Source organism: Nycticebus coucang, chromosome 16, assembly GCF_027406575.1.
Source record: "Nycticebus coucang isolate mNycCou1 chromosome 16, mNycCou1.pri, whole genome shotgun sequence".
NCBI lineage: Eukaryota > Metazoa > Chordata > Mammalia > Primates > Lorisidae > Nycticebus > Nycticebus coucang.
Genome location: NC_069795.1, coordinates 57,776,510 through 57,800,074, shown reverse-complemented (window position 1 = coordinate 57,800,074; position 23,565 = coordinate 57,776,510). Strand labels below are relative to the sequence as shown.

Below are 23,565 nucleotides of genomic sequence, written 5' to 3'. Positions count from 1 at the left end.
CTCCTTTGTTTCCTGGGAGGGAGGAAAGAAAGAGGGATGACATCTTCTGTATACATCGTTTGTTTAGCAGGTTAGAGGGGGTGTGAAAGGCGAAGGGTATATATATATATACACAGTGAGTATGCCTCAAAATATTAGCTCCACGCCTGATGCCAGGTAACAGATAGCAGGACATGGCTGCATCTCAGCATGTGCTCAGGGGTCTTCAGATCAGGGAGCAGAGAAGAGCTGCTGCCTCGTGCTTGCCCTCCTTCCCTCTCTCCCTTTCTTTCTCCCTTCCTTCTGCCGTTCCTCCATCTTCCCACAAATATACAAAATATAGACAGGTGTCTTTCCCTGAGGTCCGCATTCTCTCTTTCCATCTCAGGTTACACTGATTGCATTTGTTAGGTAAAGTCCCTCTTACAATTGTGTCTTGACCCCGAAAGGTGTGGCACACACCAAGACTCCACCTGCCACCCTCCTTCTTTTGTTATGTATTATTATTACTTTCCCCACCCCTCCCTCCTTCTTTCTCTCTCTGCTCTCCCTTTCCCCCACCCCCACCGTATCATTAATTGTCCTCTTATCAAAATCGAGTGCATAGGATTCATGCTTCTCCATTCTTATGATGTTTTACTAAAAATAATGTGTTCCACTTCCATCCGGGTTTATACAAAGGCTGTAAAGTCTCCTTTTTTAATGGCTGAATAGTATTCCATGGTGTACATATACCACAGCTTGTTAATCCATTCCTGGGTTGGGGGGCATTTAGGCTGTTTCCACATTTTGGCGATTGTAAATTGAGCTGCCATAAACAGTCTAGTTTTTAAAGAAATAATAGGAGTAAACACGATGATAGCACAGTCTTTACCAGTATCATTTTCTACAAAATGGACCATTCTCTCCCTTCACAACACACACATAAGTTTACTGCTGGTAATGTTTTGATGTCTTTTCTCTAACACAGGCACTGCTTTCAAGGTCTTTTCTTAACCTCATAATATATCCTATGCTTTTGTGCAGATTTAAATAAAGAGCTTGTTTTTCAGATTTCAGATAAAAGTGACACTGATGTTTCATTGAAACAAGAGAAAAAGGAAATTCCTCTTATAAACAAAGGTAAAAATATCAGTTTAGATATATTATCTATAATATCTGAAATGTTTTCAGTGTGCCTTATTTGACAGCCTGACATACAAATCAGAAGTTTGTCAGCGATATGGATTTTAAAAAATTGAAATTATTGTTCCAGAAGTGGTAATGGGAGTTTTCCAGGGCAGTGAGATGCTTCCTGATTGAGGAGAGGGCCCTCAACACTGCCACACTGCCTGAAATTTCCACACATATATTCCATTCTCTCTGCCTTGGATTCTATTTAGAGTTTTGCTGAGAATTGATATCAGTTCTATAGTTTTCAGAATGTTTTGAAAGTTATATTCACAGTTCCCTATTTTCAATCTTTGAATACCTTTCCTGCTTCTCATGATTCCTCTGAGATCCTTAGAAGTAGTTCAGCAAATACATTTATCCGTTCCTTTATGTCCATGATATATGCCGTATCTCAGGTAAAAGACTTGAACTATTTAAAGCCTTATTGCCATTTATGATAGTAATCAATCCAATAATAATTTCCTAGGTAGAGAAGCTAGGTGAAAACTGGACTCAGAGTATTTTAGTTCCTTACTGTTTATTCATTGTTATTACTGTAGTTCTTTTGTTATGCATTATAATATTAATGTGACACCATTCTGTCTTTTATTTTAATAGTATGCTATTGGGTCCAAGCAGCACATGCATTATTTTTATCGTCTCTGTCTCATTCTGAAAGACTCCTTAGTCTCCTTAGCAAGTCTTGGCCCACTTGGTTCCACCCTTCCTAATTCTTTCTTTGTATCTGTGTGTGCCATCATCTCGTGTTCGCGTTGGGTGGTAAGCTTTCCCTCCATGCTTCGTTGCTTAGGTAACCCAGTCAGGTTTCATTCACAACTTTATGCTTGAACCCATTCCTGAGGTTCCTAAGAAATCACACTCTTTCTTTTTCATCTTAATTACAATAATTTTCAATTCTGTAAGCAGTATTTCTTTTATAAGAGTATCTGAGTTTTAAAGCCAATCTTTTATAGCCATTTCAAACTATTATTGTGGATTTCCAAATTGTAGAATGGTCCTGATAGATTTCCAAATTGCCAAAAAATTGCTAATACAAAAATTTTGATCCTAAAATTATTATTTAATTTCAAATGATAATCCTGGGTTTGGCAGGAACGAATTGTGAAATATTTTCAAATGATTGTAATTATGCATTAGTTTGGCTGTTGGGTTGAAAAATTTCACTTGGCATGCAAGACTGTGAGTAAAGCCAATGGTGCCTGCAGCATGTTTGGAAAACCTCTGGTTATTCTTTTTTATATTTTCCTTAAAATAGTCAGGCAACTCCTCAGCTATTTCCTTACCATCTAAAACTTTCTTTGTTGCTGTCTAGTTCTATGATACTAGCCCCTCAATAACCGTAATCTTGTGGGAAAGTTTACTTAGTGAAACAATATTTCTGGGCAGTTATAATAGAGAATTCTAGTGATAGATGGAAAAAGGACACCTCGACTCATTGCTTATACTGTACCCAAGACACTTTAAAGCCAGTCCAAGAGGATCATAGGACTTCTGTTTTGCTGTGGCCTGGAAGCAAATCGTCAATCTCTCTGAACCTATAATTCCTGGGTTCCTTAAGTGAGAAGACTGACTAGAAGGCTCTATCTAGGTCTCTTCCATTTTAAAGTTCAACTTTCCATGGAGAAACTTTTTTTTTTTTTTGAGAGGTAGAATGCTGTGTTGTCACAGCTTACATCGACCTCAAACTCTTGGACTTAAGCAATTCTCTTGCCTCAGCCTCCCAAGTAGCTGGGACAACAGGCATTCGCCACAACATCTGGCTATTTATTTTGTTGTTGTAGTTGTCATTATTGTTTGGCAGGCTGGGGCTAAGTTCGAACCCGCCAGCCCCAGTGTATGTGGCTGGCCTCCTAGCTGCTGAGCTACAGCGCTAAGCCCATGGAGAAACATTTTTGACTGGGATCTGTCAGAATGTCTTTGACTCTGACCCCAGAATGGGAAAGTATGGGATGCCACAGGTTGGTGAGAGTAGGGAATCTGAACTGCCCTGATCACTCATCCATACACTGTTAGTAAACATCAATAAAAAAATTACCAATAAAAGTTATAGAGACTCTTGGGTTATTATAGATACTACATACCTTATTAAAAGATTATTATAAACCACCTTTAGAACATGTTATAAATTGCCTTACAATTGCAGTTTTATAAGCAGCAGTTGGAATACAGATCCAAATTATATACAGATAGTTAATGAACTACTAACATTTCTTTTGCTTCATTTTATTGTGTGATCATCAAAATGTGATTGTTTTGTCTATATTTTTTGAAGAAAAACAGGATCTGTGCAATGATGCTCCAGCAATAACAAGAGACTCTTCATTACCCCCTAACTGGAAAAGGTGAGTGTACTACAATTATAGAAATTCCAAGTGAGTGTAATTATGCTGTGGAAAAGTAATTATCAATGTTTAAATACAAGAGGAAAGAAAATAATAGCAACAAAGGCAATCAAGAATAAAACAAAATGTTACAATGGAGACAAGCAAGAGTAAAACTAGACCTTTCTCCTAAGTGTTTTCATTTCTTTTGTGAGAATCTGGGAATAATGAAATGGAGCAGGCTTTATTTCTTACCCATAGTAAGTAACCAATTTAAATTATTGTGATATAGTTTGAGTTTAACTGAAACTGTCACACATATATTAGGTATGATTATGAAATTATGAACTCACTTTTATCTGTGTAGCTGTTGTCTTATTGTTATATATACATGTAATCATTTCATGTTAGAATTTTCTTGACATGAGATTTTTGTCGCTTTTAAAATAAAATCAATTGAATATTTTGGATATCCAGTAAAATTTAAAAAGTGTTTGGTGGGAAATAAACTCTTATTCTTAGCTACAAACCTATCTAAGCTGCTTTCCAGGCATTCAGACCCAGTTTCTTTGAATCCAAATCATATGCACTTTGCTTTTATGTAACTATCACCCGATTAGTGTACGGAGTACCCAATTAGTGTACATGGTACCCAGGTACCCACTGGGTAGTTTCTCCTACCTCCCCCTCCTCTCACCCTCCCTAGGCTTTAATGTCTATTGTTCCACTCTGTGCCCATGTGTGCACATTGTTTAGCTCCTACTTATGAGTGACAACATGCAGTACCTGACTTTTCTGTTTCTGAGTTATTTCACTTTGAAAATAATGGCTTCATGTTTCATCCATGTTGCTGCAAAAGACATGATTTCATTTTTTCATGGCTAAGTAGTATTTTACATTTTCTTTATCCACTCATCTGTTAATGGATGTTTAGGTTGATTTCATAATTCTGTTATGAATAGTGCTGTGATAAACATGGGTTCAGGTATCTTTCTGATACGATGATTTATTTTTTTTGGATAAATATGAAGTGTTATGTTGGATCAAATATAGCTATATTTTTAGTTCTTTGAAAGAAGTCTCCCTACAATTTTCTATAGTTGGCTGTACTATTGTACATTCGCATGTATTTAAGTGTTCTAAGGTAAGTCATAACTCCTTAGCATGGCACAAATCCTCTTCATTTCAACCTCTCCTTTTATCCCCTACTCTTCTTCCCAGAGGTTCTAAGTTACTAATCCTTCCCTCTCCTTGTCTATGCCATTTCTGTATTTGAATGTTCTCTGCAACTTGTATACCAATCTCAATTACCCTTTTGTTAATGTCTCACTTTAAAGATTCCCTTCTTTTAGGGGTCTTCCTGACTCTCCCAGTTAAACTCAGGTATTCACAGAGCCACTGTTGAAATGATAGGATTGAGTTGTAATTCATTCACCTGTAATAATTATTTGTTAAACACCAAGTATGTTTTTACACGCAATGGTGAGCAATGATGCAGAGTCAAGTGGAATTGTGTGTTGGAATATTTCTTCCCACTGAGTACAGGCACCTTAAGGACAGGGGCCATGTCTTGTCTTCTTCATGAATTTAAGCCTCTGAGAGGACTTTCCTGATGATTGTATCTAAAATATCCCACCTCATTTCTATACGTAGTAAGTCATGCTCTTATCATACTGTTTTTTTTTCAAAGCACTTATTACTATTTTAAGACATCTTATTTACTCATGTATTTCTTTTAGAATTTTTCTTTCTAGCTAACATATTTTCTCTACTTTGCACCAGAAGCCAATTCACTCTATGAGACAGGGACTGTCTTGCTTACCCCTGTGTCCTTAGTTTCTAGTGTGACACTTGGCCCATGATTGGAATTCAGTAATAATTTGTTGATTGAATGAATGATAGGACTTTCCCCTCCAGTACTGTTGCTAAGCCTTCCTGTGGACAATGCTTTAACCTAGAATTATTTATTAAAATTCAAGTTAAAATTTAAGATTCATCCAGAAACTAAAATAAATTTTTGTGTGTATATATTTTTAATCATTGTTGACTCATAAATACAGTATGAATGTTAGAATTATAATCCAAATAAAGAACTACAATCTTAATGGAGAATCTTATTAAATGCATTAATAATGGTAGTGATGATAAAGATGGTCATAATGACAATAATAATTAGGTACTATTCACTGAGCACTTACTAATGCTAAACATTGAGCTAAATTCTTTTTATCCTCAGCACAGCTCTATGAGGTAGGCCTGACTATTATTCTGCAAAAGGAGAAACAGAGGTTCAGGGAGGAATCCCCATGCTCTGGGATAGTGCATGTTACTCTTCACCCCTAATACCAGCATGAATTTCCAGCGTCCCTAAAATAGTTAAAATAAGACTAATAAAATTTCAGCATAAAGAAGGTCATAAGTAATGAGCATTCATTATATTAAGTATTCTTTAACAGACAATTAAGCATTAGTTTATATAATGTTCTTAATCTTTAAAACAAACCCAGTTGATGTTAGACACGTGTAATTAATGCCAAAGAACTGTTGACAGTAGAAGCATGTTTCACATGATGTAAACTATTATCCCATTCTTGAAAGGCTCCCAGAGCATAAACATTTAAAATTCTCTAGAGCTATGATCTTAATTTATGGATGTCAGCGTGAAAGGATTAAAAAAATATCCTTTTATCCCTATTACTTGACAAACAAAACCCTGCGAGATCTGACCTCTACCCATCTACCCAGCTTCATCTCCCACATTGCACTGCCCCAGCTCTTCTGTACTTTTTTGTTTCTGCCATACTAGAAACTTTAATCTCATTAACTTACTACACTATTTTATGCATCCATGCTGTGAGTTATTCTCCATAGCCAGGTATCCTTTCAAAGCTTATGTTAGATTTTCTTGCCCTCATGTGTGAAAACTTGAGACGTCCAATGGTGGCGTCCACTATGCTCAGAGAAAGTCCCCATTCCCTCCCATAGCCACAGTGCCTGTGATCCCAGCGCCAGCCTCTCTAACCTCAGCTTTGCCTCTTGGCTTCCTGCTCACTTCACCCCAGCAGCTCTTTCTCTTTCTTTAAACAGCCCTCTTTCTTTCTACCCCGGGGTCGTTACACTACCCTTGGAACACCTTTTCTCCAGATCAAAACTAAATGTATCTCTTAATTGACTTTGTTCCTTTTTTATTTCTGTGCATTTCTCTCAGGCTAAAAGACAACTTTACTTTCAATGTCTTGTTGATTTGTGGTTAAGACATTTTCTCTGGAAGTATGTTTTAATTTATTGCTTTTTAATTTTAGTGTTTCTATTATAGGGTTTTGCTTTGTGGGTTACCATGAGATATGCAAAAAACATCCTATTGGTATAACAAGTTTAAAATCTCTTTCAGCCAATAAAGAACAAATAGTATATGACTGCAGTTGTTAAAAATAAATTATCACCAGTTCTATTTAGTTGTGGCTACCCTAAAACTTTGAACAATATATAGTAATAATGAACAGAAATTTTTCTAGTTAAGAATTGGTTTTCTATAGCTACAGAGGAGGCAGTTTTCAGCATTCCATGTATGTTCTTGCTTTATGTGTTGTGTATTACGATTTCACTTGTCTATTAATGTTTCCGAAATTATTAATATCTAATGTAATTCCTACTTTGAAATTATAAACCAGTGTGCCAGAGGAAGATGTAAATCTAAGTTCTGGACACAAAGTTTCTGTGAGTGGACATTGTGAAGTTGCTTCTCCGATGACTTCTTTTCAAAGCACACCTGCTGAGGAAACAGTAAAGAAACTGATGTGTAATTTAAGGTAAAGATATTTAGTTACATTTTTCCACATGCTTTGTTAATTTTCTAAGCTGTGACAACTATTGTTTTGTTTTGTTTTCCTAGCGAGTAGTAACATCATTGAATAAATGATGGGAGAATGACTTTATGACTTCTCTCCTAACAATGCTGATTTAGATAGACGACTAGTTCAATGTCCCTTGAAGGAGAACCCTAGTCCCTGACCGCCTGTTGTCGTGTGGTCTGTAGTAAGGTGCATTTAGGACCTCTTGTAAAAGTAATAAAGAATGCCTGCTGAATTTTCTTCACTACTTTATTTTTCCTCACAAAGACACTCAAGACATTTATAGGGCCTTTTACAAAGTGTGATTTTTAGTTTTAGATAGTGAACTTACTGAGGGAAACTGAGTTTTACTTTTTGTTCCATGTGGAATCTTAACATTTTGTCACCATGGTTATTAAGGAATTTTAGTCTCTGGGTCTCAAAGAACAGAGATGGGGTGGGGGTAAAGTTCAGTATTCAGAGTTTTTCCAAATAGGCACTGGGGACTGATGGTAGGAGCGGACTTTTTTTTTTTTTTAATAGGAGGTTTTCGTAACTCAAATCAGTTTCCGTAAAGATAATGTGAAAGTATGCATCTAAAATATGTAACAGTGCTTTGTACATTTCTAGCACTTCATAGGGGGCTCAGATATATTACTAAGGAAAAATACTCGGTTCCTGGGTGTATGGTGCAGGTGGCCCATAATACTTCTTTCACAGGTCCCCATCCCTGACACTTGGCTAATTCCTACTCTACCTTTGAGGCTCCCCAGATATGATTGAGGGCCCTTGCTTTTGGTACCCATGGTGTGCCATTCTCGTTGTACTCTGAGCATTATCATATGGCATTAGAATAGCCTGGTTTCTTGTCTGAGAAGAACCCTCCTTAGTCAGTGCAGTAAGAAAGTGTCCAGTCCCTAGCATGGGAGCATGATGCCAGGCTCTCTGGGACCCCACATGCAAAGGTGGTATTTTAGCTGGAGTTCAAGGATTATCTGTGGAATTAATGAGATTGACAAAATACAAAATGGCAAAAGCTAGTGTGACTTCAGTAATGCTCTTACATGAAACGATTTAATTGTAAAACATTATCTATTATATATCTATTTTTAGAAATAATAGTGTAAGTGTGAGACATTATTCAGGCTCTAGTTGATGATTGTTTTAGATTTTGAAGTCGTGACATCACATATTGAGAATAAGCTAGAAATAATCTAGAACTTTTTCTGTCTCTAACTTATCCCTTTAACTTTTCTCACTCCCCACAAAATGCCACCACCATCTAATATTGTATAATATCTGAGAGTACATTCTTAGGGACTGCTGATTTGCTTGAGATTAAACACAAAAGAATTTATACTCATGATGGAGAGGACCAGTGCTTGGGAAAGGCTTCAACCCTATTTGGTATGGGGGAAGGGGACTGGATTTGGGGAAAAGCAGAGTTGATGTGTAAGGAAGATCTCTCACCCCTCCTGTTCCAACAAACTGGCCATAAGGTTAACCAAGGTCCCCTTTCCCATAGACCCCAGTGCATTCTATGCTATCTGATTTCTCTCATCTCATATACCTGGGAGCCCCTTTTCATCCCATTCCCATCCCATCTCATTCATCTTTTTAATAGCCAGGGAAATAATTCTCAGGGGTGTGTTTTTTATAGTTAATGTTTATACAATGTTGAAAATGTTTAACTTTTTGATTTGAATCTCCTTGAAACTATATATATATATATATAAAATATATGTATATACTTAAAACACTAGGAATGTAGATTGTACAAGAAAGAGCTGGTTTATCTTTGATACACCATATTATTTTACAACTGAAAATAATTTTTAAATCCCTCAGATAGTATACATTAGGCTCTTGGAACACTTCAACATAAAAACACAGTATACTTTTAAGATATGTTAGCTATAAATTTCTAGATTTCATATTTTTCCAGGAATGAAATATGTATCTTAGAGGCAATTAATCCTAGAAAAGCTGTCACGATAAAAAGATGGGTGCTACTGCCTTTTGGCAAAATGAAGCACCTGTCAGAACATTGACCACTGCTGTTTAGAAAGAGCAGGGTCCATGTATAATTTCTAAGAGTAGTCCCGGAATCCCTGATGAAAAAATTACTCAGGAGATGTAAGCTCCTGGTTACCTCAGGAAATAAGTAAGTCTATAGTGAGCCTGTTTGCAATGCTGAGATCTCCGTAGAAGGCAGCACTCAGGCAGGCACAGGGCTTTCTTGGACTGGTTGGTTATGAATTGCCAGGCCCTGAGGTTGGTTAGTTGGTTTGTTGGTTGGTTTCTTTCTTTCTCTTTTTTTCTTTCAGTAAACTTTTTACTTTGAACATATATTCACATGCAGTTGTACAAAATAATGCAGAGAGGTCTCTGTACCAATTACCCAGTTCCTCCCAAGTGTAGCACCTTATAAAACTTTAGAACAGTATTGCAATCAGGATAGTAACACTGATGCAGTCAAAATACAGAACAATCTGTTACCACTGGGGTCCCTTTTCTAGCCCTTTTACAGCCATATCCACTTTCCTCTTCCTAGTCTGTGCTTTCTAAACAACAGTTTGATGCCAGTGGTAAAAACAAAATATTTGAGGGGAACTCACGCAGGAGATGAGTCCTGTTCTGACAGGTGAGTGCTGCCTCTTTGTCCTGGTGTATTCCCATTTCTTCTGTGCTTTCATTCCTAGAGAGATTCTTCTGTATTTTTTCCCTGAGTATCAACTACCATCAGAATTTGACTACATATCTGCGGACAAATTTGTAGCAAGCTCTGAGGTGAGCTGGATTTTTGTAACTCTGGGGGAAAGATAAAATAGCCTTGGCTCGGTGCCTGTAGCTCAGTGAGTGGTGCACCAGCCACATGCACTGAGGCTGGCAGGTTCTAGCCTGGCCCAGGCCTGCTAGACAACAATGACAACTGCAACAACAACAAAAAAAATAGCTGGGCATTGTGGCTGGTGCCTGTAGTCCCAGCTACTTGGGAGGCTGAGGCAAGAGAATCACTTAAGCCCAGGAGTTGGAGGTTGCTGTGAGCTGTGACGCCACCGCATTCTACCAAGGGTGACATAATGAGACTCTGTCTTGAAAAACAAAAAAGAAAGATAAAAAGCCCTGAATTTAATCTTCAGAGAAGAAAAAATGTAAATGTTACCAGTAAGAGAACCTAGAATGGTTTAAGTAAATGAAGATGGGGATCTTTATATGGTGTGGGTAATTCAGGATGAAAGCTGGATTTGTAATCGTTGTGGCTATGGGCTAAATAAGGTGGAGAAAATCTTGCAGACGGCGACAGGCACTTGCAGAAATGAAGTGCAGCGTGATACATCCCTTCCCCCTCCCAAAGTCGAGTCTCTATTCCCTTGCTTCACTTCCTCAGCCACCTGAGATGAGGAGCTGAGCTGAGGGTTGGCTAGGTCAGCGCTAGTCTTATCAGAACCACTGAAACGTCACTGGGATGGATGAAGAAAATTATGTTTTCCGAGTCTCCTCTCGGAGGCAAGACTAAGTGTGATTGGAAGGAAAACTTTGATAAGCTACCTGGGTACAGGGGGTGAGCCCAGGCTCATAGGCCACACTTAACAGTGGGCCGTCCCCAGGAGGCATAGTCGCTTAGTTCCTGCAGGGCTCTGGTGAAGCTGAGTGACATGCATGGGCCTGAGGCCAAGTGCAGCTGTTCCCAGTGCTTCTCCACTTCGGTGCTCAGGGCTGCTTGTGGAAATGACGGACACACGGACAGGCTATCAGTTAAAAGAGCACGAATTTTTGTTACACAGGTGCCACGAGCCAGAGTGAAATCCTGACTTTTCTAGTCTGTATTCATGTGTCTGCTGCTTCATCTTCCACTTTTACCTCATTCTCTCCCCTGGGGGAGACTTGACTTCTCTCCTTAACTAGGACTGTTGTCATCTGGGTCACCAGTGACCCCTACATTGAAAAATACAGTAGTCACTTTTAGCCTGACCTGTCCAAGGCCTTCACCCCAGTTAACCACTGTCTCCTTCTGATGCCCGTTCTTGCTTTAGCTTCCATGACAGCACATTCCCCATTTTCTTGCTTCCCTCCCTCCCATCTTCTTTAGGGCAGCACCTCTTCTGTTTGGTTTCTGAATGTTGGCATGTCAGAAGTCTCTTCCTGGACCACTTTTTCTCCCCATTAAATGCTGGAGAGAAAATGAGGTCAGACTAGTGACCTCATCTAGACTAGTGACCTCTGACTTTAAATGTGCTCCCATGTACCATGTCTTCCTTATCTTATTTCTCTGGCACACCCTTCCAAGAAATACAGACTCTAGCTACTTTCTCAATACCTCCCTTTGAATATTTATTATTTTATTATTTAATGTAACTTCACCTTGATTTATCTGAAAATTTTTTAAACAATGCTGTATTTATTTATGTAAGCTGCCTTAATCCTTTTTTTGGATTGAAGGAAGGTATAATTTAGTTAATTAATTTAATTAGAGCCAGGCATAAAAGGCCCAAAGTACCAATGTTAGCCAGTTCTAGACTTGTTTTTTTTTAACCAGATGCTCGCATGATATAACTCTGTTGTAGACAGTTCATTCTCTAAAAGTTAATATCCTGTTCTATTATCATTTATGAAAACAGCCAGAGCAGTGCCTAGAGAAGACAAACAAAAAGCTGAAAATGTGTTTCAACCAGGTAAGCTTCCTTTCAATATATGCATTTACATTCTAAATGATCCTGTGTTCCAAAAGAGAAATAATATACATTTCCAAATGTTAGATTTGGAAGGAAATCAAATTTGCATTCATTTATCAAGACTTAGATTAATGTGTGGCATATCAGATGTCATAAAGCAACATCTCTCTGAATTTTAACATGCAAATGTTTCCATCATATAAAGCTTATAAAAACCTTGGAGTAAGACTAGATTTTGAATAAGAAACAGGATATAAAACTTTAAGAAATATATTCACTGAGTCCTCTAAACACCAACTAAAGTAGAAATTGTTTGTATATTAAAGTTTTCAATTATTTAAGACAGGGCGGTGCCTGTGGCTCAAAGGAGTAGGGCGTTGGCCCCATATGCCAGAGGTAGTGGGTTCAAACCCAGCCCCGGCCAAAAACTGCAAAAAAAAATTTTTTTAAGACAATTCGATCTAGAATTTTTTTATCCTATTTTTTTTTAAGTTTATGATTTTTCTCCTGCAAAAGTATACATAAATAGTAATTAATACTAAATAAGAAGTAAAAAGAATTTATTTTTTATTTTTTTAGGAAATAAAATCAAGTTTTTATTGAGTGAGGGTATTGAATAAACATCCTACTTAACCTTTTTGATTCCTTAACTAAAAACTTACTGAACATCTGTTATGAGCTTTGAATAGTCCTGGAAAAAGTTTAAGTATAAAACAGGGTATAGTCTATGATCTCAGTTTACAGAGTTGATCTTAGACACTAGGCCTTTGAAACTGACCAATACACAATGGTATATGATTGAGTTTGAAATCATGTAGTTCATATGTTATCAGTGATAGGTGGTAAACACCTAGAAATGACTTTTTGGGCAAGAGAAGACTTAACTTTGTCCTTTAAGGTGGTTCTTTAACATAGTGTGGGTTAAGTCTTTTTCTAAACTGTATTAGGTATGACTTTTGGCTCTGAGGTTCATGGACTTCTAAGTGGTATCAGTTCCACAGGTGCCCCTCAGTCTTGCTGGTTCTCCCACATTTGTCTAGTCAGTAGGCAGTGTTCTTGCTTAGGGTAGCTCATGTTCCCATGAGAAATCGTGACATGGGGAATATAAAAATTTCCACTCTCCTTTGAGATGATACAACACTGTTGCCAAATCCTTTGAGAATGTGGAAATTAATGTGATATTTCTGCAAGTGTGTTTACTTGAAGTTTCTACAGCAAAGTCTTCTTAATTGGAGTAGCACTGTAAGATTGATAACACTGGGCTCTAGCTCAGAATACATTTGAGGAAAGGCTGTAGAAAGCACAAGAAGTAAAAAGAATTTAGAGAAAGTCATCCATAGTCCCAAATCATCCCAAGATCACTGCTATTACATTTCTATGTGAATAGACTTTTTATTTAATGATCATCAAATAGTGCTGTGTGTCTAGTCCTTTAAGATTTACTGGGGGGTTGAGGGAGAGGGAGGGAAAAGAGTCTAACATGGCCTTCAGTTCTGTTATAGAAATATCTTAAAATCATATGCCTTCAACTCTCTTATTCCAGACTCAAAAGAACTAGGACTCCAACATGTGAACTTGGCCACGTTGATGCAGGGGATTAATGTTGGAGCCAAGATGGCTGCTGTTGTGGTTTTGGTTTACGCTTTACCTGTGCTTTCTCAAACCCATCCCCTAACTATCACTAGCACAGACATTAGCATCTTATTCCATGTGCTTCTGCTTATAATCATCTCTGGAAAAGTGTCACAGTAACATGAAAATCTGGAAAGACTCAGTGGTGACTGGCACCACCACTGCCTTCTCTCTTCTGGAGGTGATGCAGTGTGATTGAGTGAAAAAGAACCTGTGAAGTAAATTCCCAAAGACATGTGATGAGGCACACTTAAATAAAAACTGGAACCTAACCAGATTTCTTGTTACAAAGGCTGCAACAAACAGCATTCAAATTTTAGGGTGTGCCTAAATTTAACTATCCCTGTTGATAGGTTTGCCGCTGATGTTTCTGACTGAGTACCTACTGGACTATGATAAATAACTGGAAATAAGGAGAGGTTGTACTTCTTAGTTTCCCATTACTGTTCAGCTGAAAAGACAGTTTATTTTTTAAATAATGTTTTGCTGAAAAAACAGTAAGTGAACATTTTTCAGTTTGAGGATTTATTTCTCACATTTTCTAACTAGAATAAAAGACAAGAGTTTACTTTCAATTTTTAACCCTGTTCTAGCACTAAATTATTTTCAGCAACTAATGTAAAACCATGATTGATTGAGAGCCACTAGAGCCAGACCTGAACTAGGCTTTTGGTGTTCACAGCTTTGGGAGGTAGGTGCTGCTATCTCCATTTTAGTGATGAAGAAATGGAGATTCATGAAGCAAGCATCGGATTCAAGACTGGAACTCAATTTGTCTTGCTCCAAAGCCCTTTCCATTGTACTACTTTTTACATCTTATTCATGTCCAGACTTTAATACTTCATCCTTGTTATTGAGTTTGCACACATTACTTGTAGAAGGATATTCCAGCCTATTGTTGTAGAAGAAATAATTTTAATTTATTGGAGACCTGACGTTACATTGTGAGGCATATACGGAGAAGATGCTGACAGTGAAATCTCTATGCTGGGGTATGTACAGTAGGTATGTTTGCTAAGTGCCCCACCATGAATTGATTGTCCCATCTGAAAGTCTGTGGCAGTCGGACTTTTGCAGGAGACTTTCATTAAGTCTCCTGAATCTTCTTATGGGTCTTCACGTACTAGGTAGAAATCTCTGGTTTAAATTGTAAATATCTAACTAAGTCTAATTCTTGGCTAAGAATTAGGATGTCATGTATCTGTTTATCCAAGCTTATATATGTCCTTTTATATTTGTTTTTAAATGAAGTTTTTTCCAGTGTTTGTACTGGAGTCAGGTTGTTTGGTCTTGGAGGCCAGAGTGAATAAGATTAAGTGTTTATTCTGGATGAACAGTGTTAGCATAGATGATGTGTAGAATCTCCTTAACATTCAGGACAAGTGTGAGCCAAAAAACCAAAGCAAGATCAATGATCAAGCGATTAGAAATTCCTGTTGAAACTGAGATGTCGCAAGCAAAACACAGAAGAGTTGGAATAGGGACTTTTCTAACAATGAAACCGCCTGGTATTAAGGACTTTCTTAATGATTGGTAGCTTTAGGTGAATGGTTATAACAGTTATTCAGATCATTTCTTGAAATCCATGTAGAAGGGGAATTGTATACAACTTGCTTTAAGGTTTGTACTTTTAATAAAGAGGGCCGTATCAGAGCACAGGAGGGTCCTCTATAAATCACAGAATTCTTCGGTTATCTCACCCTGACCACATTGGTGGTTTTCACAACTACCATAATAATAGTAAATGATCTATGCTGGTATTGATGGTCCTACACCACCTGGCTGGAACCACCGTCTTTTATTTTTACCTCTCACAAGCTGTCTGCTCCACCCCAAATGAGCATCTTAGAGTCACTCCAACTTAATATTCCAGGATACATCTGAGCCTTGCCCCCCATGTTGTTCCTCAGAATACTCTTATCCATTCTCCCAGTACACACACACACACACACACTGCCATATAGAGCTTGGTCAGTATTGTCTTCTAGTTGCTCCATGTGAAATTAATCTTAACATCTCTGTTCTGAGGGAAACTTAAAACTCTGTTTTATAATCAGTAATTGAAACTTCTGCCTTGTAATAGCTTATTGAATGCTTGAAGTTAGTAATCTTCTTTGATAAGTCAAAGTCTGTATCCTACCAGCCTTCATTCAGTACCTTAATTTTTGTGCATTGAATCAAAGTTGATTGTGTCTGCTCTAGTGCCTGCCTACATAAACACACAAACACTTCTATTTATATAGTACAAAATCTATAGATTTTGTAGTAAACTTACTTACTTTATGCAAACTTGTTAGGATTCAGAGCTGCTAGAACTCTGACTTTTTAAAGTCAAAGCAGAAAATTTGAATTTCACTTGAAAATCCTTTCTTTCAAATCCTAATTCAGTCTGAATTAATGGAGTTTGGAAAGAATTCTGTTTTTGATCCACCATAAATACCTCTGAAAGAGTGGGTTTAGCTAGCAGAACTAAGCCTCTCATCTTGTTACAATTCTCTTATCACCTTAATTAAAATGTTAATACAACTAGATATCCTTTTACCTTGAGCTTTAAAAGTTGTCAGAATTGCTACCTTTTATAGAAACTTCCTGAAGAGGTTAGCAGACCTTCTGGAGAGAAAAAGGCAGAAGAATAAGCCAGGAAACTGTTCTGTAGTATTTGAAAATAAGATACAGGGTAGTTTATTGGTTTCAAAGGCGTGAACTTGGAAAGACTAAATATGACTTAGAATGTAATATGCTACATAAATGTCCTTGGTCTCATAATGTACTGATAATGTTGGGGTTCTTTCTTTGTTTTAGAGGGTTTTTACTTTTAAATTTTAAAATAATTATAGATTCATAGGAAGTTGCAAAAACAGTGCGGAAAAGTCTCATGTATTATCTACTTTCTTCTAATGCTCACATTTTATATAATTACTATACAATATAATAATAATAATAATAATAATATAATATCAAAACCAGGAAATCGAAATATGCCTATATAGTGCTATATTCATGTAACCACCACTGAAAATAGGATGCAGAATTCCATTACCGTGGGTATCTCCCTTGTGCTAACTTTTTACAGTCACAGCCTCTCTCCCCTAACTCCTGGCAGCCACTCATGTCTTCTCCATCTCCATCACTTCACCATTTCAGGAATATTATAGAAATGAAATCATACAAGATGTGTCTGTGTACAGTTGACTTTATTCATTCAGCATCACTTCAGGTCCATTAAAGTGTGGCAATACACGATCCTTGTTATGGCTAATGAGCAATACTCCTGTTTTTCATATTTTGTATTTCTCTTTAATTCTGGTTTGGTTTTATTGTTGCTTTTATTTTTTATAAAAATGTCTTTCCTGAGTATTTATTATTAAGGATGGCAAAAGTTGTATAATAATAGAGTTCTGAAAATTAAGTACTATAACAAATAGTGATATCTGCACTCTTTGCGACACCATCCTTAATCCAGCCAAGTTGAGTTATTTGTACTACTCTACCTTCAGGCCATGGGAGATGTCACTCCCTGGGTTTGGCATGAAGCTTCGTGGAGGAGATAGTTGTTGCCATAGTTGCAAGTCATCAACTTCTTATAGGTGGAATTAAAGATAATTCAAAAGTGGATTCCCCTTTAAGATCTCTGACTGTAATCCAGGTTTCAAGGCAGATCGTCTCCCCATTTGAAGTTCCCCCAGTGTAAGTGCTACATACGTGCTCTCCTGACTCCCAGCTATTTTGTTCTGTGTGTCAGGCCTTGGAAATGCAGAGGTGAACAAAACCAAATCTTTTTTACGTGGAGGTTACATTCTAGAGCAGGGATGTCCAAGCTATGTTCTGATTTTGTGAGGACATTTTTTTTTTGCTTATCTGTGGTGTTGAGTATCACAAAGAGTATGCACAGACCATTTTTTTGCCAATCAGCTTTCATTAGTGTTTGTATAAAGCAACTCTTCTTCCAGTGTGTGGCAGAGAAAATAAAAAGGTTGGACACCCCTGTGAGGGAGAGACAGATGGCAAACACATAAAACAAGGTACAGTCACAGAATGATATGTGATAAATCAGTAAATAAACATATGATGTTGTATGTCATAAAATAACTGCAGGGCCAGGGAATAGATAAGGATGGTATATGAGGGTGATGTGTCAGGGACGGTGGGCAAGGACTGTCTGAGGAGGTGGTGTTTTAGCACAAAGCTGAGGCAAGGAGTGAGGCTGTGCAGTTTTGGGTTTGGACTTTCCAAACAGAGGAATAAGCCAGAACAGTGGGCCTGTGGCAGGGATGAGCTTGATGTAGTCCTGGAAGAATGAAGACTGGAGCTCAGAAAATAAGGGAGCGCCATGGCAAGGATTTCAGTCTACTTCTTGGTGCCTCAGACAGCTTCAAGGCAATTACTAAGGACTCTATAAAAACCTAAGGTTTCTTTGCACGGCAGCCGGCAAATCTCACAGTTAGTCTAACTGTTAACAGACTACTATTACTGTTACAATGACTACTGCACACATACACACTCCAAGTGCCAGCGTTTACCAACGTGGAGGGCTGTTTGATTCCCTGCTCCCAAACACTCCTCTCAGTTAATAGTATATGAAAAGTAAAAATAATCATAGGGTAAGTTACAGACATAAAATTCAATTAAGTGCTGTAAATTAGAACTTTAATTTTCTTTAATGTAGTGAATAATCCACACCCTCCTTCCAACTCTAATAGTATCTGAGCCTTTGAGAGGACCCAATGCCCTTTCTCCCATAAAATATGATATTTGCAAACTTGTATTATCTCATACTATAGAGTAGAAAGTTCTCGAGGGCAGTGGCTGTATTTTATACCTATAATTAAATTCAGTGCTTTCAAGTGAGGATGTAGTTAGTGAAGATTTATTAAATAGAATTTCCTATATATAAAGATTTTTCTTTGCTTGGTTTAAGGATTTTGTAGAAAAAAGGGAAACTCCCGAGGATGATCTGGACAGTGTTTGGGAAGGGTCTGTATGGTGGAAGGTGGTGACAGGTAGTGTAGGCCCAGAAGACAAACAAGGCTACCATACAGTTTTCCTGGCAACCTACTCATATTAGAACACAGAAATCTCCCTATTAAGTAAACATGCCATAGAGTAGAAAATTCTCAAGGGCAATCGCTGTATTTCACACCTATAATTAAATTCGGTGCTTTCAAGTGAGGACGTAGTTAGTGAATATTTATTAAATAGAATTTCCTATATATAAAGCTTTTTCTTTGCTTGGTTTAAGGATTTTATAGAAAGAAGGGAAACTCCCAAGGATGATCTGGACAGTGTTTGGGAAGGGTCTGTATGGTGGAGGGTAGTGACAGTAGGGTAGGCCCAGAAGACAAACAAGGCTACCATACAATTTTCCTGGCAACCTATTCATATTAGCACACAGAAATCTCCCTATTAAATAAACATTCAAATGTTTATCAAAATGGGATTTGCCCTGTATTTCTTTTCTCAGAATATCCCTTGGCCCTCTTGAAATGTTGACTCAGTTAATGTCATTCTGAAATTGAAACATTTGGCCTCTCTATTACCTATTTGTACTTCATGAGTGCCTCAGACACAACATGATATTTTGGAAAACAGGCAAGACTTTTGAATTAGCAAGAGTTGTAGGCATAACTGTCTGTACTTTTTACATCAGGATAAGGAACCCAAAGAAAGTGAGGGGAATAGGAGTTCTTCCTACCGTAGCTTCTGTGCTTTATAGACAATACAGACTTGACTTATAAATAACACTACATTATCTGCTAAGATAGCCCCAAGTGGCCAGCTATTCTGTCATTACCTGTGGGTTATTGGGCTCAGGCGCCTGCCCCTTTGTACCTTGAATCATCTGACATCACTACTGGGAGAACAGATTCAACCTATATGGGGTTCCTTCTTTATTTCAAAGCCAAAGTGTCTGAGCCCACCTTGGAGTACCTCTATTCTCTTTATTATTAATGGGATATAGTACATATTTGCTCTTTTCTCTTCTTCCATACAGTATAAGTTCCTTAAGGGTGTCATTTAGACCACCTGTCACACTTGACATACAGAGTTGACACTTGGCATATGTGTACAGAGTCGGAATATGAAACTGCCTTGTGATATTGGGGAGAAATATAATATTTCAGAAAAAATACTAAAACTTCTTAAAAACATTCTCAGATTCAGAATGTTTACATGGTACAATATGAAAAAAAACTAAAGAAAAAAATGCAGTCCATTATCTATGAAGCAAATAACACGGGAGTCCTTAATGAGATCTCTTTGGGACAATGTGAAGAAAAAAGAAGAATTACTGAGGATAAGCTGAAGAATCTTCGTGTAAAACTGGCAGTGTTGTTGCAGAAACTTCAGCTGGTGAGTGATGCAATTTTGTTTGAGTAGTAGAAATATATTCTGTGCAAAGAGTATTCAGGGAGTCAGCTTTCTCTCCTAACATTGACATTCACTTTACTGACCTTGGAAAAGTCACTTAATTCAGCCCTTACTGTTCCTGTAAGGATATGTAGTCATAAATAAATAAACTTGGAAGATACATATTAGAACATTTAAAAATTTTCTATTCCTTTTTATCTTAAATAAATTTAGAGTCTTTGCTTGTGCTGTTGGTGCAGCATGAGGGCCCTCAGTGTCTCTTTGATAGCATGTGTCCAGTAGAAAAGTTTTTTTAATTCTTTCAGACAGTAAAATATTTTAACTGTCTATTTATCTTAATACATATGTAAAAATAAACCCTTCTAATCTGAGAGGAGAGATTGGAGGGGTCAGGAAATATCGTGTAAGTATGGATTTTTATTTCTATATTTTTATGCATAAGTTGAGCTTTGGTGATAGATTGGGCTAATGAGGAAGAATCCATCTTTTATACCACATAGAAATTCTGGGTAAAAGATAACAAACACACACACAGCCAAAGAGTGAAAAATCTTTCTGTAGGTGCTAGAAATTAAGAAATCCAAGCCAGACAGTGAGCTAGGGAACACATGGCATTTATCTTCAGATATAGACCTTAATTGCTAGGATAGGAGAAAGGACTTTCTTGGGCCAAGCAAGGTGAGGGGACAGGAACTGAGTCCCTTACAGAAAGCCTGGAAGATTGATTGGAGGAGTGTCTTGCCCATGACAAGGGCTGGGGAGAGACAAGGAAACTTTTCATACATCAGTATAGTTACCTGATGAACATGAACCTTGAAGCCAGTGCCTGGGTTTCAGTCCTGGCTGTGAACATTTCCATGTGGGAGTTCATCCCTCCTCTGAAAAGGCATCTTTTGATATTTATGGAATTTCTCTTGTGTATTAATATAAAACTAAATGCAGAAAAATTTTTCCTTAATTGAAGTATGCCTTCAAAAGAGAAGTTCTCCTTCCCTTTGATAGTTCAGGCAACAAAATAAAATCATTTAAAAAGGATGTTTCATGCTAATGATTTTTATATAAAGGTAATTGTATTTGTTCTTCTATCAATAATACCACTTCATCCAATTCTTTGAGTTTATTATTGTTGTAAGAGTGGTGTTTCTTTTCGGTTCCTGTGGCTCTGAAGTATAGCACGTGTTTTTGTGTGTAAAAGGTCTGGTATGGAACCTGATAAATGGTAGAGCTTATTGTTTTACTAAGAAGAAAAAACTAGAAAGACCAAAGAAATTTTATATTAAAACCATTTTCTATCAAAAGAGTTCATAAAGAATATTGGCTCTCCTAATAGCAAATCTTTTCTTGGCTAAGAAAAAATGGAAGAATAATCATTTACTGCTCCTTCTGTGACCGACCCCTGTGTTCCCCAGAGTAACCAGGGTAATTATACTAATTTAAATTGCTTTATTCATAATGTTTGGTAGAAAAGTAAAGGGCTTTAGCCAGCAGTCTGTGAAACTCTTTGCCTAGTCTCCATGGAGAGGTACTCAAAGGGCTCCTGCCTAGACACATTACTACTGCACACTTGAAATTTCCACTTCGCTAATTGCCAGAGCCACTGCAAGTAGAACAGAGGAGAGAATCGAGACGGAGGACCCAAAGCAGATGGAGGGGGACAGACTCAGGCAGAAGCTGAGTATAGAATCAGCCCACTTGCTTGGAAAAGTTTAGTCTGCCAGGCAAAGAATAATAGCAAAAAATATTAAGACTATAGGTAACAGGCTAAGTGGTCAATGTCAAGAAGAGGCACAGGGCATTCTTTAGGGTCAGTGAACAGTGGGAAATCTAGGTAAACATTAACATCCCATCTGCAAGAATGGGGCCCCAGTCACAAAGCTGTGCTCGGCATAATTCAACCTCATTAGAAGACTGGGGAAATCTAGGGTAGAGGGAATAAAGTTAAAGCACATTTAGTGGAACCAGAGAAGAGATGGAGAGACTAGGGTGGTGATACTAGATTCTTAGTGGGAACAATAATAAAGCTTAAGTCTGTTTCCGAAATGTCCTTCCTAAAAAATTTTTTTTCCATCAGCTCAGTTGAAGACCTAATTGACTCCATGGTTGATCCTGAGGGAGGTGGGATTTGCATCAGTAAAGAGGGAGACTATTTCCAGCTGTCCCATGGATCAAGAAGCCCAGGAAAGGACAGAAATTGCCACAGTCGGGAGCTGGGGAAAGAGGAGAGAGGAGGATGAAGAGGAGGGAACAGATCAGGGAAGGTAGCCAGGGCTTGAGGAAAAGGATACTGCACTGGAAGGAGAAGAAACAGAGAAGTCAAAATTTGCCTACTTGTCTATTTTTGCCTATAAAGCTACAGTCATGAATTTTTTAAATAGGAGATGAGAAACTATATAACAGAAGGATGAGACTGTGGTGAGAGGGCCTTAGGAAACAAGTAATTAAAAAGAATGAAGAAAAAAAAGAAATAGGTGAACTACTAAGGAAGAATAGTTAGATCCAAGTTCCTAACCACTTGTGAAAATAAAATGAGATTAAATGAGAAGACACTTTGAAAGGTTACGGTGTAATTCAAATGCAAGGTAGGTTTTGTCACTGCTTGAATCATCGGTGATACTGTTAGGGGCCCACCCAGATTACTGGAGTAAATAAACTCTGTAGCTTGTTTCCCTGGTTTGATTGTTCCTTTTCTTTTCCAGGGTGGTCCAGAAGGTGACCTGGAGCAGATTGACACTTATTTAGAAGCTTTGCTTAAAGAAGATAATCTCCTTCTCCAGAATGATTTAATTAAAGTGACTATAGATACAAAACATTGTCTTCCTTTAGAGAGGAAATGAAAAGAATTTCTCAAAATCAAAGGCAGAAAAAAATTCCATTTAAAAAATTCTAGTAAGAAAATTAGAAAATTCTTTTCAAAATATTTCCTTTTTTGTTATTGTAAAGTTCACTCTGCTTAAGAAAATTGTATACTTCAGAAATGGAGACTGATTTACAATTTACATATCCCCTAATCCTATTTCCTAACTCCTCTTCTTCTTTCAGAAACAATTTTTAGAGTACTCTAATTCCTTTGTGAGCTACCAAGAAAAATGAAAATGTCACTCAAGCTTAAATTTTGTTTTTACTTAAAAGATTGTAAAATTTGAAACAGTGGTTTTCAAAATTAATGTAAAAAGGACTCCTCTTGAAATTATGTTCAAAAAGGAAGACATTGTGCTCTTTCTCCACTGTAGCCAATACTCAGTAAAGCAGAACTCTTCCAGAAAACTTTGAGGTAGTTTGTATTATGATATTATTATTTGTCATAGTAAAAGAATAAAGCTTCTAAGCGTAATATGTATAACATATTACACATAGGTAAAAGTTGTGTTTTTACACTTTCCTTGATAACTGTTTTGTTTAGAAATTTGCAACTTTGGACAAAAATAATAAAACTTTTAATATTCATTTGTGGAATTGTATAATTTTGATTTTTATATATGTACATAGTGCAAAATTCAGAACATGAGAAACAGAATATAGAAAAGTCTTTGTCCCATTCTTTAGTTTTCTTTCTTTCTTTCTTTCTTTCTTTCTTTCTTTCTTTCT

The 23,565-nt window shown here is 37.3% G+C and overlaps 1 protein-coding gene across 1 annotated transcript in view; it reads left to right on the top strand.

The window, feature by feature from the left end:
* Window positions 1–22,814, top strand: part of MORC1 (MORC family CW-type zinc finger 1) — a 198,474-nt gene extending 175,660 nt beyond the window's left edge. Inside the window, 8 exon segments of the mRNA XM_053564625.1 lie at window positions 1,032–1,101; window positions 3,425–3,494; window positions 4,609–4,617; window positions 7,145–7,282; window positions 10,006–10,093; window positions 11,926–11,979; window positions 19,768–19,962; window positions 22,677–22,814. Of these exon segments, the coding sequence (XP_053420600.1) occupies window positions 1,032–1,101; window positions 3,425–3,494; window positions 4,609–4,617; window positions 7,145–7,282; window positions 10,006–10,093; window positions 11,926–11,979; window positions 19,768–19,962; window positions 22,677–22,814 (762 nt within the window).
* The last annotated feature ends 751 nt before the right edge of the window (window positions 22,815–23,565 follow it).